Source organism: Nelumbo nucifera, chromosome 5 (assembly GCF_055504915.1).
Source record: "Nelumbo nucifera cultivar China Antique chromosome 5, China Antique-T2T, whole genome shotgun sequence".
In the NCBI taxonomy this organism is placed as follows: Eukaryota; Viridiplantae; Streptophyta; class Magnoliopsida; order Proteales; family Nelumbonaceae; genus Nelumbo; species Nelumbo nucifera.
In genome coordinates, this window is record NC_142653.1 from 59,820,342 (window position 1) to 59,834,901 (window position 14,560).

Genomic DNA, 14,560 nt, shown 5'->3' on the forward strand with positions numbered 1-14,560 from the left:
TACAAAATTGTAGATTCATAGGGTTGGGTCTCCTTAAAATTGCTTTTCCGTTTTTCTGTTGCCCTCTCAATCAAAGTCAGAGTTGTCTACGCCATTTTTTGAGCTCGTCCTTGCGAGTAGCTTTTGATGAATCAATTTTTTGGGCTAAGTACCTCGTCATTCGGTCTGCTTCCAAGTGGCCGATGACTCAAAGGCCGAAGTGGAGAATTTTGCTGGGTGAGGACCTGGATGCTAAGCTGGGAGTGGACCAGGTGCCGAGCTGACTGGGTAGAGCTGCAGGTTAGGTGCCGAGCTGACTGGTGGCAAGCTGGATTGATTGTTGAGCTTCGTAATTCTTTAGAGACCTGCAAGGAATCAATGTCAGAGGACCTAGGGTGGCTAACCTGGCGAGGTTGCTCCGATGCTAAAGTTAGTACTCTCATAGTAGACTGCGAGCTAAAAATCATGAAGTATGAGATCTAAAATATGCTTACTTGCCCCCCCTATGCCATTGGGGTTGGTGCCTTTATATAGGAATTGTTTGGCTTGGGCTTCACACACCACAGTCAAGATTTCCACGAGGTCATCTAAGTGGTTCGAGATTTCCGGAGGCAACCGCCATGCACGTTGACCACCCTCCGGAACGTGGGCCGACTTTCAAGGATCATGGGAGTATTGGGATATGCATGTCGAATTTGTCGGCGAGCACATCTCGCAGGTCGCCACCTGGACCTCAATCAGGCCGATACGCCATCGAGGGAGGTCGTTCCTCGTCGAGGTCACTTCGGCTAGTGATGAGGTTCCGCATGTCGGTCCTGGACGAGGTGCTTCTAGCCGACCTGAATTGTGGTTGAGGTCGTCAGGTCGGCGCCTATGCCAGGTCGCCAGTTTGGGACACCATCATCTTGACTAAGTTGTTGCCTAAGTGATTCCATGTGTCACCCAATTGTTTTGAGATGCCACCTATCACAATGTCATTGGAGGGCAAAATCCGCCATCATCATCTTTCTCTCACCATTGCGAAATTGAGGGAAGCGTCCCGCTGCATGAAGAGCCATGAACAAAAGAACCGTACGTGTATAAATTCTTAACAGGGTTATGGCATGCATTGTCATTCTTCTGTAGGTAGATGGTATCGAAGAGCTCTGACTGAACATCTCTGTTTTCATGGTGTAAGAGTGGGTGGATGTATATGCAATTTTCAGTTTTCATCGTCTATCTGGTTGAGGAAGAACGAATATCACTCTCAAATCCTTTTAAACCACGACTTTCATCGTTTCTGGACTTCTTGCTGGGGTGTACAAGAGAGGATCTAATCTTCAGGTTTTCTAGTTCAGGTGACGAGTCAGTACCTGGTGGCTCTCTCTCTGCGGAAGAGAGAGTGTATGGCCGAAAAAAGCGCTCTTGACGTGGCGCAATTTAGTTTGGACTCGTTGGGATTTTTGCTGCCCACACCGAAGACTAGGGTTCGAGAAATTTCTTCGTTGTTCTTTTATCGGTTTTCCTTCCACAAAGGTACATATTTTTCCCCATCTGGTTTCCAACAATTTTTTGTCCAAAATTATTATATTAATTTCATTGTTTTCGTTTACTTTAGATTGAATCTTCTGCTGCCGAATCGTAATCCTACAAAATTCGACGAAAATCAGGAGGCAGTGGAGTGAACTGGAATTCAATTTCTAGGGTTTTATTTGTCTGCAGAGATTTTGTTTTCTAGGGTTTTGTTGAGGTTGGATTCATAAAATTTTGCGGTGTTGATGTTATTGTTGTGGTGGTGATGGATGAGGTGAAGCATAAGTCGAGGAGAGAGGATGCGGGAAGGAAGGAGGATACGAAAAGAGGGGATCGGGAAAGGGAGCGGGAAAGAGAAGAGAGGAAGAGTCGGCGGGCGGAGCGTGAGAGGAGTGTTGATGAGAAGTACAAGGAGAGGGATAGAGAGGATAGAGATAGAGACGACAGAGACAGAGAAGAAAGAGAGAGGAAGAGGAAGAGGAAGGAGAGGGAGAAGGTGAAAGACAAAGAAAGGGAGAGAGATAGGGAAGACAGAGAGAGGGATAGGGAGAAAGAGAGAGAGCACAGAGAGAGGGAGAGGGAGAGGGAGAGGGAAAGGGAGAGGGAGAGGGAAAGGGAGAAAGAGAGAGAGCACAGAGAGAGGGAGAGGGAGAGGGAGAGGGAAGAAAGAGAGAGGGAAAGGGATAAAGAGAGAGAGCACAAAGAGAGGGAAAGAGAGGATCGAGAGAGGGATAGGGAGAGGGAGAGGGAGAGGGAGAGGGAGAGAGATAGAGAAAGAGACAGAGCAGACAGAGAGAGAGAAAGGGAGAAAGAGAGAGAACACAAAGAGAGGGAAAGAGAGGATCGAGAGAGGGAGAGGGAGAGAGGTAAAGGGAGGGAGCGAGCAAGACAGAAGAGAGAAAGGGAAGAAAGAGAGCGTGAGAGGGAAGATGGGGAGAGGGAGAGAGAAAGGGAGAAGATCAGGGAGAAGGAGAAACGTCGGGAATTGGATAGGGATGAGGACGGGGAAGCTGATGATTATGACAGGAAGCGGCAGAAGAGAGAGGAGGATTATAATCAGGAAAGAGAATGTGAACAGAGAAAATTGGATGAGGAGATGGACAAACGGAGGAGGAGAGTTCAGGAATGGCAGGAATTGAGGAGGAAGAAGGAAGAATCTGAAAGGGAGAAGCGTGGAGAAGTTACTGGGGATGAAACCAAGTTGGGTAAGAACTGGACACTCGAAGGAGAATCTGATGATGATGAAGCTGTTCCTGCAGAGAAGTTGGATAAGGATATGGACTTGCAGGAGTATGCTAAGCCTGCTGCTGAAGGCAGAGATGATATGGTGGTGGATTCTGGGAATGGAAGTGGAGTGCATACGGCACAAAATGGAGGTGACAGTGTCAGTGGGGAGGAGGAAATTGACCCATTGGATGCTTTCATGAATTCTATGGTATTGCCTGAAGTTGAGAAACTGAACAGTTTTGTGGACACTTCGAAGGTTGAGGATAAAAAATCTGATTCCAAGAAAAAGGACCAGAAAGACAGTACAAGTTATGGGGTTCAACCAAGAAAAGGTATAAATAAATCCATTGGAAGAATAATTCCTGGTGAGGATTCTGATTCAGATTATGGTGACCTTGAAAATGATGAAGCTCCACTAGAAGATGAAGATGATGATGAATTCATGAAAAGGGTGAAGAAGACTAAAGCTGAGAAATTGACGCTAGTTGATCACTCAAAGATCCAGTATCCACCTTTCAGGAAGAATTTCTACATTGAAGTGAAAGAGATTTCAAGGATGACATCTGAGGAGGTAGCTGCTTACAGAAAGCAGCTAGAATTGAAGATACATGGAAAGGATGTGCCCAAACCTGTGAAAACATGGAACCAGACTGGTCTGATGAGTAAAATACTGGATATGATAAAGAAGCTTAACTTTGAAAAGCCTATGACCATCCAAGCTCAGGCATTACCAGTAATTATGAGTGGTAGAGACTGTATTGGAATTGCAAAGACTGGTTCAGGGAAAACGTTGGCTTTTGTTTTACCAATGTTGAGGCATATCAAGGACCAACCACCTGTTGTTCCTGGAGATGGTCCTATTGGGCTTGTAATGGCACCTACAAGGGAGCTTGTCCAGCAAATCCACAGTGATATCAAAAAGTTTGCCAAGGTGGTGGGTGTTAATTGTGTGCCTGTATATGGAGGTTCTGGAGTTGCCCAACAAATAAGTGAATTAAAGCGTGGGTCTGAGATTGTTGTATGCACTCCAGGTAGGATGATAGATATTCTTTGCACCAGTAGTGGAAAGATTACAAATCTCCGTAGAGTTACATATCTGGTTATGGATGAAGCGGATAGAATGTTTGACATGGGTTTTGAACCTCAGATTACTCGCATTGTTCAAAATACTCGGCCAGATCGACAGACAGTACTCTTCTCTGCCACTTTTCCTCGTCAAGTTGAGATGCTGGCACGTAAAGTGTTGAACAAGCCTGTGGAAATACAGGTTGGGGGAAGGAGTGTGGTGAACAAGGACATAACACAGTTGGTTGAGGTGAGACCAGAAAGTGAAAGATTTCTGCGACTCCTAGAACTGCTTGGAGAATGGCACGAGAAGGGAAAGATTTTAGTATTTGTCCACACACAGGATAAATGTGATTCTTTGTTCAAAGACTTGCTAAGACATGGTTATCCTTGCCTCTCTCTTCATGGAGCTAAGGATCAAACAGATCGTGAATCCACCATTTCTGATTTCAAGAGCAATGTCTGCAACCTGTTGATTGCAACAAGTGTTGCAGCAAGGGGTTTAGATGTGAAGGAGCTTGAACTGGTGATTAACTTTGATGTCCCAAACCACTATGAAGATTATGTTCATCGTGTTGGCCGGACTGGTCGAGCAGGCAGGAAGGGCTATGCTATTACATTTATATCAGAGGAGGATGCAAGATATGCTCCAGATCTTGTAAAAGCCTTGGAACTTTCTGAACAATCAGTCCCTGAAGATCTGAAGGCTCTGGCTGATGGGTTCATGGCAAAAGTAAATCAAGGACTTGAACAAGCTCATGGGACTGGTTATGGTGGAAGTGGTTTTAAGTTCAATGAGGAAGAGGATGAAGTGAGAAAAGCTGCAAAGAAAGCACAGGCAAGGGAATATGGTTTTGAGGAAGACAAATCAGATTCAGAGTCTGAAGATGATGGGATACGGAAGGCAGGAGGGGACATCACCCAACAAACTACCCTTGCTCAGGTTGCTGCTTTAGCTGCAGCCTCCAAGGTAAGTATGGCTTCAGTGCCAACCCCTATCACTGCAGCACAATTTCTTCCAAATGGAGGACTACCCGTGCCTCTGCCTGGTGTCCTTGGTTTATCTATACCAGCCACAGCAGCTGTCGTTCCTGGGGCTACACTTCCCATTGTACCCAATGAAGGAGCAGCTCGTGCTGTGGCATTGGCAGCTGCGATGAATTTGCAGCATAACCTTGCAAAGATCCAAGCTGATGTAATGCCTGAACATTATGAAGCAGAGCTTGAGATTAATGATTTCCCCCAGAATGCTCGTTGGAAGGTGACCCATAAGGAAACTTTAGGTCCAATTTCTGAATGGACAGGAGCTGCTATTACAACAAGGGGGCAGTATTATCTACCTGGTAAAATTCCAGGACCTGGTGAGCGCAAGCTCTACCTGTTCATTGAGGGACCTACTGAACAATCAGTGAAAAGAGCAAAAGCAGAATTGAAGCGTGTTTTGGAGGATGTCACAAACCAGACATTGTCAATCCCTGGTTCAGCCCAGCCAGGAAGATACTCAGTTCTTTGAAAACTCGGTTAAGATGTCACTAGTTGGCTGAATGTAACTGCTTTTATGTTCTCTAGCTGTTTAAAAACCATTCTTTGGATCTCTATGTGCAGTCCAGGTTCTATTGTTCTTTGGATGCTTATATTTTGCCCACTAGGATTCACCTTCTCATTGTTTTCCCCATAAAAGCTGTTAGAAAAACTTGTGATATCAAGAAATGGAAGCAAATGGTTTTGTCTTGCAAAGTTTTGTTGTCATTAACTCATTATGAGCTGTCTTACTAGTTAATTTGCACGTGTTGCACTTTTTGATTTTACTTGGGAATCAGCAATAAAATCATATCTGAGATAATAAATGGCATTAGATGTTTGAGTGTAATTTTTATGTTCCAATGATTAAGAATAGATATATTAGGACTTGGGTTTCTAACGTTTAAACTCATACAAAGCCTTCTGAATCTTTGTCTGTACTATGAACCATGGATGCACTGGATCTGTTTGAGGGAAGAGATGGAAGAGGACCTGGTCGAAGAAGAGTGAAGGGTTTTTGGAGGAAATACAGGAAGGTAGTGGAAGTTGAGTCGGATCGTGGCTGCTCTTTTGGAGTTTTTTCCTCTTGGCCAAGATATAGAGGGGTGATGGTCAGAGGAATTTGGTGCCGTCTTTCATTTGCTATTTTCTGGATTATTTGGATGGTTAGAAATCTTCTGGAAGACAAGGACGAAAGCTGGCAATCTGGTGGTGGCCATTTGTAGTTCCTTGTTGCAGATTGGTTTTGTTTATGTTTTTTTCTGAGTTTTCTCATGTCAAGTGAAACGACTCTCTGGAAAAAGAATATGGAAAATTATAATTTGGATAATTGAAGTGACTCCAGATCTCCTGCCCACAAGAATCCTACCCACGTCTACCCATATCATTCTACAACTCAACATTGCGAACATCTCCCTATAAATGGTAACATGTAAATACTGAAGATATTCCCAATGCAAAGCTGGAAAAGGATTCTTATTCTATCTGATGCCAAATCTGTTACAGATTTTTTGAATATGGGTTTCCCTTCTCTTCCGTGGAAAACATATGCTTGGAGCCTTGGACTGATGGCATACCTCCATCTCTTCTATAAAATTCATTATGTTTATAAAATTTTTGAATATGGATCCTTGGACTTATGGGTTGGAGCTTTCTCCCAGACCTTTCTATTGTCAAACGGAAAAAGCTCAAAATTCGGACTTTTGGGCTTCTAAACAGTCAAAAGCCTGCCCAGAAAGATTTGTCAAATGCGACCTAAGTTTTTGTACTGGGACAGCCCTCCCTCTTGTATTGAACATGTTTATTGTTATGGCTGTAAATATTTTGATTTTATGAGAATGAAATTTCTCTCAATGTAAAATTCGACCAGTGAGAAATTTTATATTGATTTTCAATGGTAATTTGCGTTTCATCCAAATGGCTATAAAACTGGAGCAAAGTGTAATTCTCCTCCAATTCAATATTTACATCGCAAACAAACGCAGCCCAAAGGTAATATTCCTCCAATTTGATATTTACACTGCAAACAAATGCAGCCCAAAGGTATGACCCGGCTTATAATACAGAAACCGGATCTGCTCCTCACACTGACCTCGCACCCACATCCTATTATGGGAACATCTCCTGTACGGAATGATGGTTCAGCCTAGGGTCAAAATTTGTAGGATCAAAGTACATTTAGGGTCGATATCAGCTCAGAATTGATGCCAATTCACTGGCATATAAGTTTTTAACCTTTTAAATGTTTATAGCTTTTATTTTCCGTAAGTTATTATTGGCGGAAGATGTTCCGAATGGACGGTAACTTACTATTGACGGGAGATGTTTCGAATGGACGGTGATGTGCCTGTGAAGAGCCAATGTGTGAGGAGCAGATCCCGTTCGCGCGACACAGCTCCAGGAAGTTCGTTTTCTTAAGCCGGAAACACATTATGCTAATTGGCTACGAAACAAACAAAAAAGAGGGGATTAAAAGCGAAAGGAGAAATAAAAAAAAGGAAAACAGCATCCATTATCTACAAAATTGTTGATCTCCTTAAAATTGCTTTTCCATTTTTCTGTTGCCCTCTCAATCAAAGTCAGAGCTGTCTACGCCATTTTTTGAGCTCGTCCTTGCGAGTAGCTTTCTCTCAAGCATTGCCAAATTGAGGGAAGCGTCCCGCTGCATGAAGCCATGAACAAAAGAACCGTAAGTGTATAAATTCTTAACAGGGTTATGGCATGCATTGTCATTCTCCTGTAGGTAGATGGTATCGAAGAGCTCTGACTGAACACCTCTGTTTTCATGGTGTAAGAGTGGGTGGATGTATATGCAATTTTCAGTTTTCATCGTCTATCTGGTTGAGGAAGAACGAATATCACTCTCAAATCCTTTGAAACCACGACTTTCATCGTTTCTGGACTTCTTGCTGGGGTGTACAAGAGAGGATCTAATCTTCAGGTTTTCTAGTTCAGGTGACGAGTCAGTACCTGGTGGCTCTCTCTCTGCGGAAGAGAGAGTGTATCGCCGAAAACAGCGCTCTTGACGTGACGCAATTTAGTTTGGACTCGTTGGGGTTTTTGCCGCCCATAGGTTTCGATAAATTTCTTCGTTGTTCTTTTATCGGTTTTCCTTCCACAAAGGTACGTATTTTTCCCCATCTGGTTTCCAACAATATTTTGTCCAAAATTATTTTATTAATTTCATTGTTTTTGTTTACTTTAGATTGAATCTTCTGCTGCCGAATCGTAATCCTACAAATTTCGACGAAAATCAGGAGGCAGTAGAGTGAACTGGAATTCGATTTCTAGGGTTTTATTTGTCTGCAGAGATTTTGTTTTCTAGGGTTTTGTTGAGGTTGGATTCATAGAATTTTGCGGTGTTGATGTTATTGTTGTGGTGGTGATGGATGAGGTGAAGCATAAGTCGAGGAGAGAGGATGCGGGAAGGAAGGAGGATACGAAAAGAGGGGATCGGGAAAGGGAGCGGGAAAGAGAAGAGAGGAAGAGTCGGCGGGCGGAGCGTGAGAGGAGTGTTGATGAGAAGTACAAGGAGAGGGATAGAGAGGATAGAGATAGAGACAACAGAGGCAGAGAAGAAAGAGAGAGGAAGAGGAAGAGGAAGGAGAGGGAGAAGGTGAAAGACAACGAAAGGGAGAGAGATAGGGAAGACAGAGAGAGGGAAAGGGAGAAAGAGAGAGAGCACAGAGAGAGGGAGAGAGACAGAGAAGACAGAGAGAGGGAAAGGGATAAAGAGAGAGAGCACAAAGAGAGGGAAAGAGAGGATCGAGAGAGGGAGAGAGATAGAGAAAGAGACAGAGCAGACAGAGAGAGAGAACGGGAGAAAGAGAGAGAACACAAAGAGAGGGAAAGAGAGGATCGAGAGAGGGAGAGGGAGAGGGAGAGGGAGAGAGAGAGAGAGAGAGAGAGAGAAAGAGACAGAGTAGACAGAGAGAGGGAGAGGGAGAAAGATAGAGAGCAGAGAGAGAGAGAAAGAGAGGATCAAGAGAGGGAGAGGGAGAGAGGTAAAGGGAGGGAGCGAGCAAGACAGAAGAGAGAAAGGGAAGAAAGAGAGCGTGAGAGGGAAGATGGGGAGAGGGAGAGAGAAAGGGAGAAGGTCAGGGAGAAGGAGAAACGTCATAGGGATGAGGATAGGGAAGCTGATGATTATGACAGGAAGCGGCAGAAGAGAGAGGAGGATTATAATCAGGAAAGAGAACGTGAACAGAGAAAATTGGATGAGGAGATGGACAAACGGAGGAGGAGAGTTCAGGAATGGCAGGAATTGAGGAGGAAGAAGGAAGAATCAGAAAGGGAGAAGCGTGGAGAAGTAACTGGGGATGAAACCAAGTTGGGTAAGAACTGGACACTCGAAGGAGAATCTGATGATGATGAAGCTGTTCCTGCAGAGAAGTTGGATAAGGATATGGACTTGCAGGAGGATGCTAAGCCTGCTGCTGAAGGCAGAGATGATATGGTGGTGGATTCTGGGAATGGAAGTGGAGTGCATGCGGCACAAAATGGAGGTGACAGTGTCAGTGGGGAGGAGGAAATTGACCCATTGGATGCTTTCATGAATTCTATGGTATTGCCTGAAGTTGAGAAACTGAACAGTTTTGTGGACACTTCGAAGGTTGAGGATAAAAAATCTGATTCCAAGAAAAAGGACCAGAAAGATAGTACAAGTAATGGGGTTCAACCAAGAAAAGGTATAAATAAATCCATTGGAAGAATAATTCCTGGTGAGGATTCTGATTCAGATTATGGTGACCTTGAAAATGATGAAGCTCCGCTAGAAGATGAAGATGATGATGAATTCATAAAAAGGGTGAAGAAGACTAAAGCTGAGAAGTTGACGCTAGTTGATCACTCAAAGATCCAGTATCCACCTTTCAGGAAGAATTTCTACATTGAAGTGAAAGAGATTTCAAGGATGACATCTGAGGAGGTAGCTGCTTACAGAAAGCAGCTAGAATTGAAGATACATGGAAAGGATGTGCCCAAGCCTGTGAAAACATGGAACCAGACTGGTCTGATGAGTAAAATACTGGATATGATAAAGAAGCATAACTTTGAAAAGCCTATGACCATCCAAGCTCAGGCATTACCAATAATTATGAGTGGTAGAGACTGCATTGGAATTGCGAAGACTGGTTCAGGGAAAACATTGGCTTTTGTTTTACCAATGTTGAGGCATATCAAGGACCAACCACCTGTTGTTCCTGGAGATGGTCCTATTGGGCTTGTAATGGCACCTACAAGGGAGCTTGTCCAGCAAATCCACAGTGATATCAAAAAGTTTGCCAAGGTGGTGGGTGTTAATTGTGTGCCTGTATATGGAGGTTCTGGAGTTGCCCAACAAATAAGTGAATTAAAGCGTGGGGCTGAGATTGTTGTCTGCACTCCAGGTAGGATGATAGATATTCTTTGCACCAGTAGTGGAAAGATTACAAATCTCCGTAGAGTTACATATCTGGTTATGGATGAAGCGGATAGAATGTTTGACATGGGTTTTGAACCTCAGATTACTCGCATTGTTCAAAATACCCGGCCAGATCGACAGACAGTACTCTTCTCTGCCACTTTTCCTCGTCAAGTTGAGATGCTGGCACGTAAAGTGTTGAACAAGCCTGTGGAAATACAGGTTGGGGGAAGGAGTGTGGTGAACAAGGACATAACACAGTTGGTTGAGGTGAGACCAGAAAGTGAAAGATTTCTGCGACTCCTAGAACTGCTTGGAGAATGGCATGAGAAGGGAAAGATTTTAGTATTTGTCCACACACAGGAAAAATGTGATTCTTTGTTCAAAGACTTGCTAAGACATGGTTATCCTTGCCTCTCTCTTCATGGAGCTAAGGATCAAACAGATCGTGAATCCACCATTTCTGATTTCAAGAGCAATGTCTGCAACCTGTTGATTGCAACAAGTGTTGCAGCAAGGGGTTTAGATGTGAAGGAGCTTGAACTGGTGATTAACTTTGATGTCCCAAACCACTATGAAGATTATGTTCATCGTGTTGGCCGGACTGGTCGAGCAGGCAGGAAGGGCTATGCTATTACATTTATATCAGAGGAGGATGCGAGATATGCTCCAGATCTTGTAAAAGCCTTGGAACTTTCTGAACAATCAGTCCCTGAAGATCTGAAGGCTCTGGCTGATGGGTTCATGGCAAAAGTAAATCAAGGACTTGAACAAGCTCATGGGACTGGTTATGGTGGAAGTGGTTTTAAGTTCAATGAGGAAGAGGATGAAGTGAGAAAAGCTGCAAAGAAAGCACAGGCAAGGGAATATGGTTTTGAGGAAGACAAATCAGATTCAGAGTCTGAAGATGAAGGGATACGGAAGGCAGGAGGGGACATCACCCAACAAACTGCCCTTGCTCAGGTTGCTGCTTTAGCTGCAGCCTCCAAGGTAAGTATGGCTTCAGTGCCAACCCCTATCACTGCAGCACAATTTCTTCCAAATGGAGGACTACCCGTGCCTCTGCCTGGTGTCCTTGGTTTATCTATACCTGCCACAGCAGCTGTCGTTCCTGGGGCTACACTTCCCATTGTACCCATTGAAGGAGCAGCTCGTGCTGTGGCATTGGCAGCTGCGATGAATTTGCAGCATAACCTTGCAAAGATCCAAGCTGATGTAATGCCTGAACATTATGAAGCAGAGCTTGAGATTAATGATTTCCCCCAGAATGCTCGTTGGAAGGTGACCCATAAGGAAACTTTAGGTCCAATTTCTGAATGGACAGGAGCTGCTATTACAACAAGGGGGCAGTATTATCCACCTGGTAAAATTCCAGGACCTGGTGAGCGCAAGCTCTACCTGTTCATTGAGGGACCTACTGAACAATCAGTGAAAAGAGCAAAAGCAGAATTGAAGCGTGTTTTGGAGGATGTCACAAACCAGACATTGTCAATCCCTGGTTCAGTCCAGCCAGGAAGATACTCAGTTCTTTGAAAACTCGGTTAAGATGTCACTAGTTGGCTGAATGTAACTGCTTTTATGTTCTCTAGCTGTTTAAAAACCATTCTTTGGATCTCTATCTGCAGTCCAGATTCTATTGTTCTTTGGATGCTTATATTTTGCCCACTAGGATTCACCTTCTCATTTTTTTCCCCATAAAAGCTGTTAGAAAAACTTGTGATATCAAGAAATGGAAGCAAATGGTTTTGTCTTGCAAAGTTTTGTTGTCATTAACTCATTATGAGCTGTCTTACTAGTTAATTTGCACGTGTTGCTCTTTTTGATTTTACTCTGGGAATCAACAATAAAATCATATCTGAGATAATAAATGGCATTAGATGTTTGAGTGTAATTTGTATGTTCCAATGATTAAGAATAGATATATTAGGACTTGGGTTTCTAACGTTTAAACTCATACAAAGCCTTCTGAATCTTTGTCTGTACTATGAACCATGGATGCACTGGATCTGTTTGAGGGAAGAGATGGAAGAGGACCTGGTCGAAGAAGAGTGAAGGGTTTTTGGAGGAAATAGACAGGAAGGTAGTGGAAGTTGAGTCGGATCGTGGCTGCCCTTTTGGAGTTTTTTCCTCTTGGCCAAGATATGGAGGGGTGATGGTCTGAGGAATTTGGTGCCGTCTTTCATTTGCTATTTTCTGGATTATTTGGATGGTGAGAAATCTTCTGGAAACAAGGATTGAAAGCAGGCAATCTGGTGGTGGCCATTTGTTGTTCTGTTGCAGATTGGTTTTGTTTATCTCTTTTTCTGAGTTTTCTCATGTCAAGTGAAACGACTCTCTGGAAAAAGAATTTGGAAAATTATAATTTGGATAATTGAAGAGACTCCAGATCTCCTGCCCACAAGAATCCTACCCACGCCTACCCATATCATACTACAGCTCAACATTGGGAACATGTCCCTATAAATGGTAACATGTAAATACTGAAGATATCCCCAATGTAAAGCTGTAGTGTTATGTGGGTAGACGTGGGTAAGATTCTTGTGGGCAGGAGAACCATGCTCAATTGAAGATGGGCAGTTTTTGTTCTTGTTGCTGTTGTATGGTGATATCACCCTCCCAGATTGTATCCTTTTTCCTTTTTGTGAAAAAATTCTTTTATTTATCAGAATAAAAGATGCACTGGATCTGTGCAAATAAAAGGTTGTGAAAACTTCAAAAATGAAATGAAACAATTTTTTTTTCTCCTAAGATCTAAAACAAAATTATTAAAGCAATTGAAACACCAAGCAGTTGATTCTATGTAATGGTAGCAAGCAGAGAATCTGTGAACAACAAGAAAATGACATAGCAGCATCCTTTAGCAAGCATGCTTTATTCAAGTTACGTTGTCTATGATTAGCTTGAAATCTTGCATTGATCTGGTCAATGAAATTAAAGTGTTGGCTAACCTCTTTCACAGTCATCAAGTTCACCAAGAAAATGAATGGATCATAATTTAATGCATATCCTCATAGATCCAATGACATCATTTCAAAACAAGTTAATTTGTCTTGAATGGTAATACTAAAATAACAACAAAGCTAATAATCTGTGAACAACAAACACAAATCTCATACATGATGATCAATGCACTGAAGTCCCGTGGATAAAGAAACAGATCATCAGCAAGAACAGAAATCACATTACTGGAGCTACATGTTAACAGACTCTCCCGAGAGCCAATGCAAAAACTTGTTTATGGATCAATAGAGATAGATTGTATAGCTTTAGTAGAACTAAAGAGTAGTCGAGAAGAGAGAGGCTTCAGATGGGAAAGTAGAATTCCAAATTATTTCAAGTTGGAGTGGTAGAATAAACTGAACTAGATTACCCTCATCATTGGTTAAGAATTGTTGAAAAGAAAAAAAAGCGATGTTTTGAGGGGCATCCTCAAGTTTAAGAAGTTAAGCATATAGAGTCAACATATTCTTAGATGGAGAAGTGGAAACTGATATGTCCACATGACCAGAGTCGGTGAGAAGTTTGCCACGTGGCCCATGTTGGAGGGCGAAATGCTAAATTCATTGATGAATTGGCCAAAACACGTGGGCTCCGTAATGGTCGGCTGCTCCGAATGGACCAATCTACCGAGTCAATAACGGTCACGCATTTATAATAAGTTCACTTCCGAGCGGCAGGGAGTTGTTGTGAACATGGTTTTTAAAATCTGACCGGACCGGAAAATTCGGGAATCAGTCAAGTGATGGGTTCTGTTTTGTCCTATAATCGTTATTTCGCAAAAAACTATTGATTTGGTCAGCAATTGCTGATTCGGGTGGTTGAACTTTTCGAACCATTTAATGGTTTTGGCTATTTTTTATTTTTTTTTTAAATTTTTTATTTTTTTGTCAGAATGGGCCGTTCGTTAGATTTGAACGGTCAGACCATTTGACCCAAAGATCAGACTCCTGAACGATTTGTTGTCTGATTCAGTTTTAAAAACCTTGATTGTGGCTGTTGTGGGCGGAGAATGTGGACCAGCCAGGGGAATTATTAAATCTCCACCCAACAGTTCATTCTCTATAAATATAAACTAGCGGAGGGACCCTGCTATGCAGGGGCTGGAATGGAACTATTGTCCCGTTGACCCGGTCTCTGGCCAAAATTTGTTGAATCAGTTAATGACTCATTGATTCGAGTGGTTGAATCGTCGACCCATTGACCCGTTCAATGGTTTTTGTTTGTTTGTTTGTTTTTTTTTTTTTTTTTTTTTTTTTTTTTTTTTTTTTTTTTTTTTTTCAGTGGGAACCATCCAAGCAAGCAGTTCTGTTTTATCCTAATCTCAATCCCCTAGCCAAAAATCGTTGAACCGGTCAA

General features: G+C 42.8%; 2 protein-coding genes across 2 annotated transcripts; both read left to right on the forward strand.

The window, feature by feature from the left end:
- The first annotated feature begins 1,032 nt into the window (after positions 1–1,032).
- LOC148791657 (DEAD-box ATP-dependent RNA helicase 45-like) lies at positions 1,033–5,520 on the forward strand. The gene is made up of 2 exons (XM_088888354.1): positions 1,033–1,494; positions 1,577–5,520. Exon 2 carries the CDS (start codon positions 1,757–1,759, stop codon positions 5,294–5,296), a length of 3,540 nt encoding a protein of 1,179 aa, XP_088744480.1. The 5' UTR covers positions 1,033–1,494; positions 1,577–1,756; the 3' UTR covers positions 5,297–5,520.
- A 1,739-nt stretch (positions 5,521–7,259) lies between these two features.
- On the forward strand, positions 7,260–11,961 carry LOC148791658 (DEAD-box ATP-dependent RNA helicase 45-like). Its single transcript, XM_088888353.1, has 2 exons — positions 7,260–7,926; positions 8,009–11,961. Exon 2 carries the CDS (start codon positions 8,189–8,191, stop codon positions 11,735–11,737), a length of 3,549 nt encoding a protein of 1,182 aa, XP_088744479.1. The 5' UTR covers positions 7,260–7,926; positions 8,009–8,188; the 3' UTR covers positions 11,738–11,961.
- The last annotated feature ends 2,599 nt before the right edge of the window (positions 11,962–14,560 follow it).

What these genes read in the sequence shown, in the direction of transcription:
- LOC148791657 (XM_088888354.1), top strand. Translation starts at nt 1,757, where the DNA reads ATGGATGAGGTGAAGCATAAGTCGAGGAGAGAGGATGCGGGAAGGAAG.
- LOC148791658 (XM_088888353.1), top strand. Translation starts at nt 8,189, where the DNA reads ATGGATGAGGTGAAGCATAAGTCGAGGAGAGAGGATGCGGGAAGGAAG.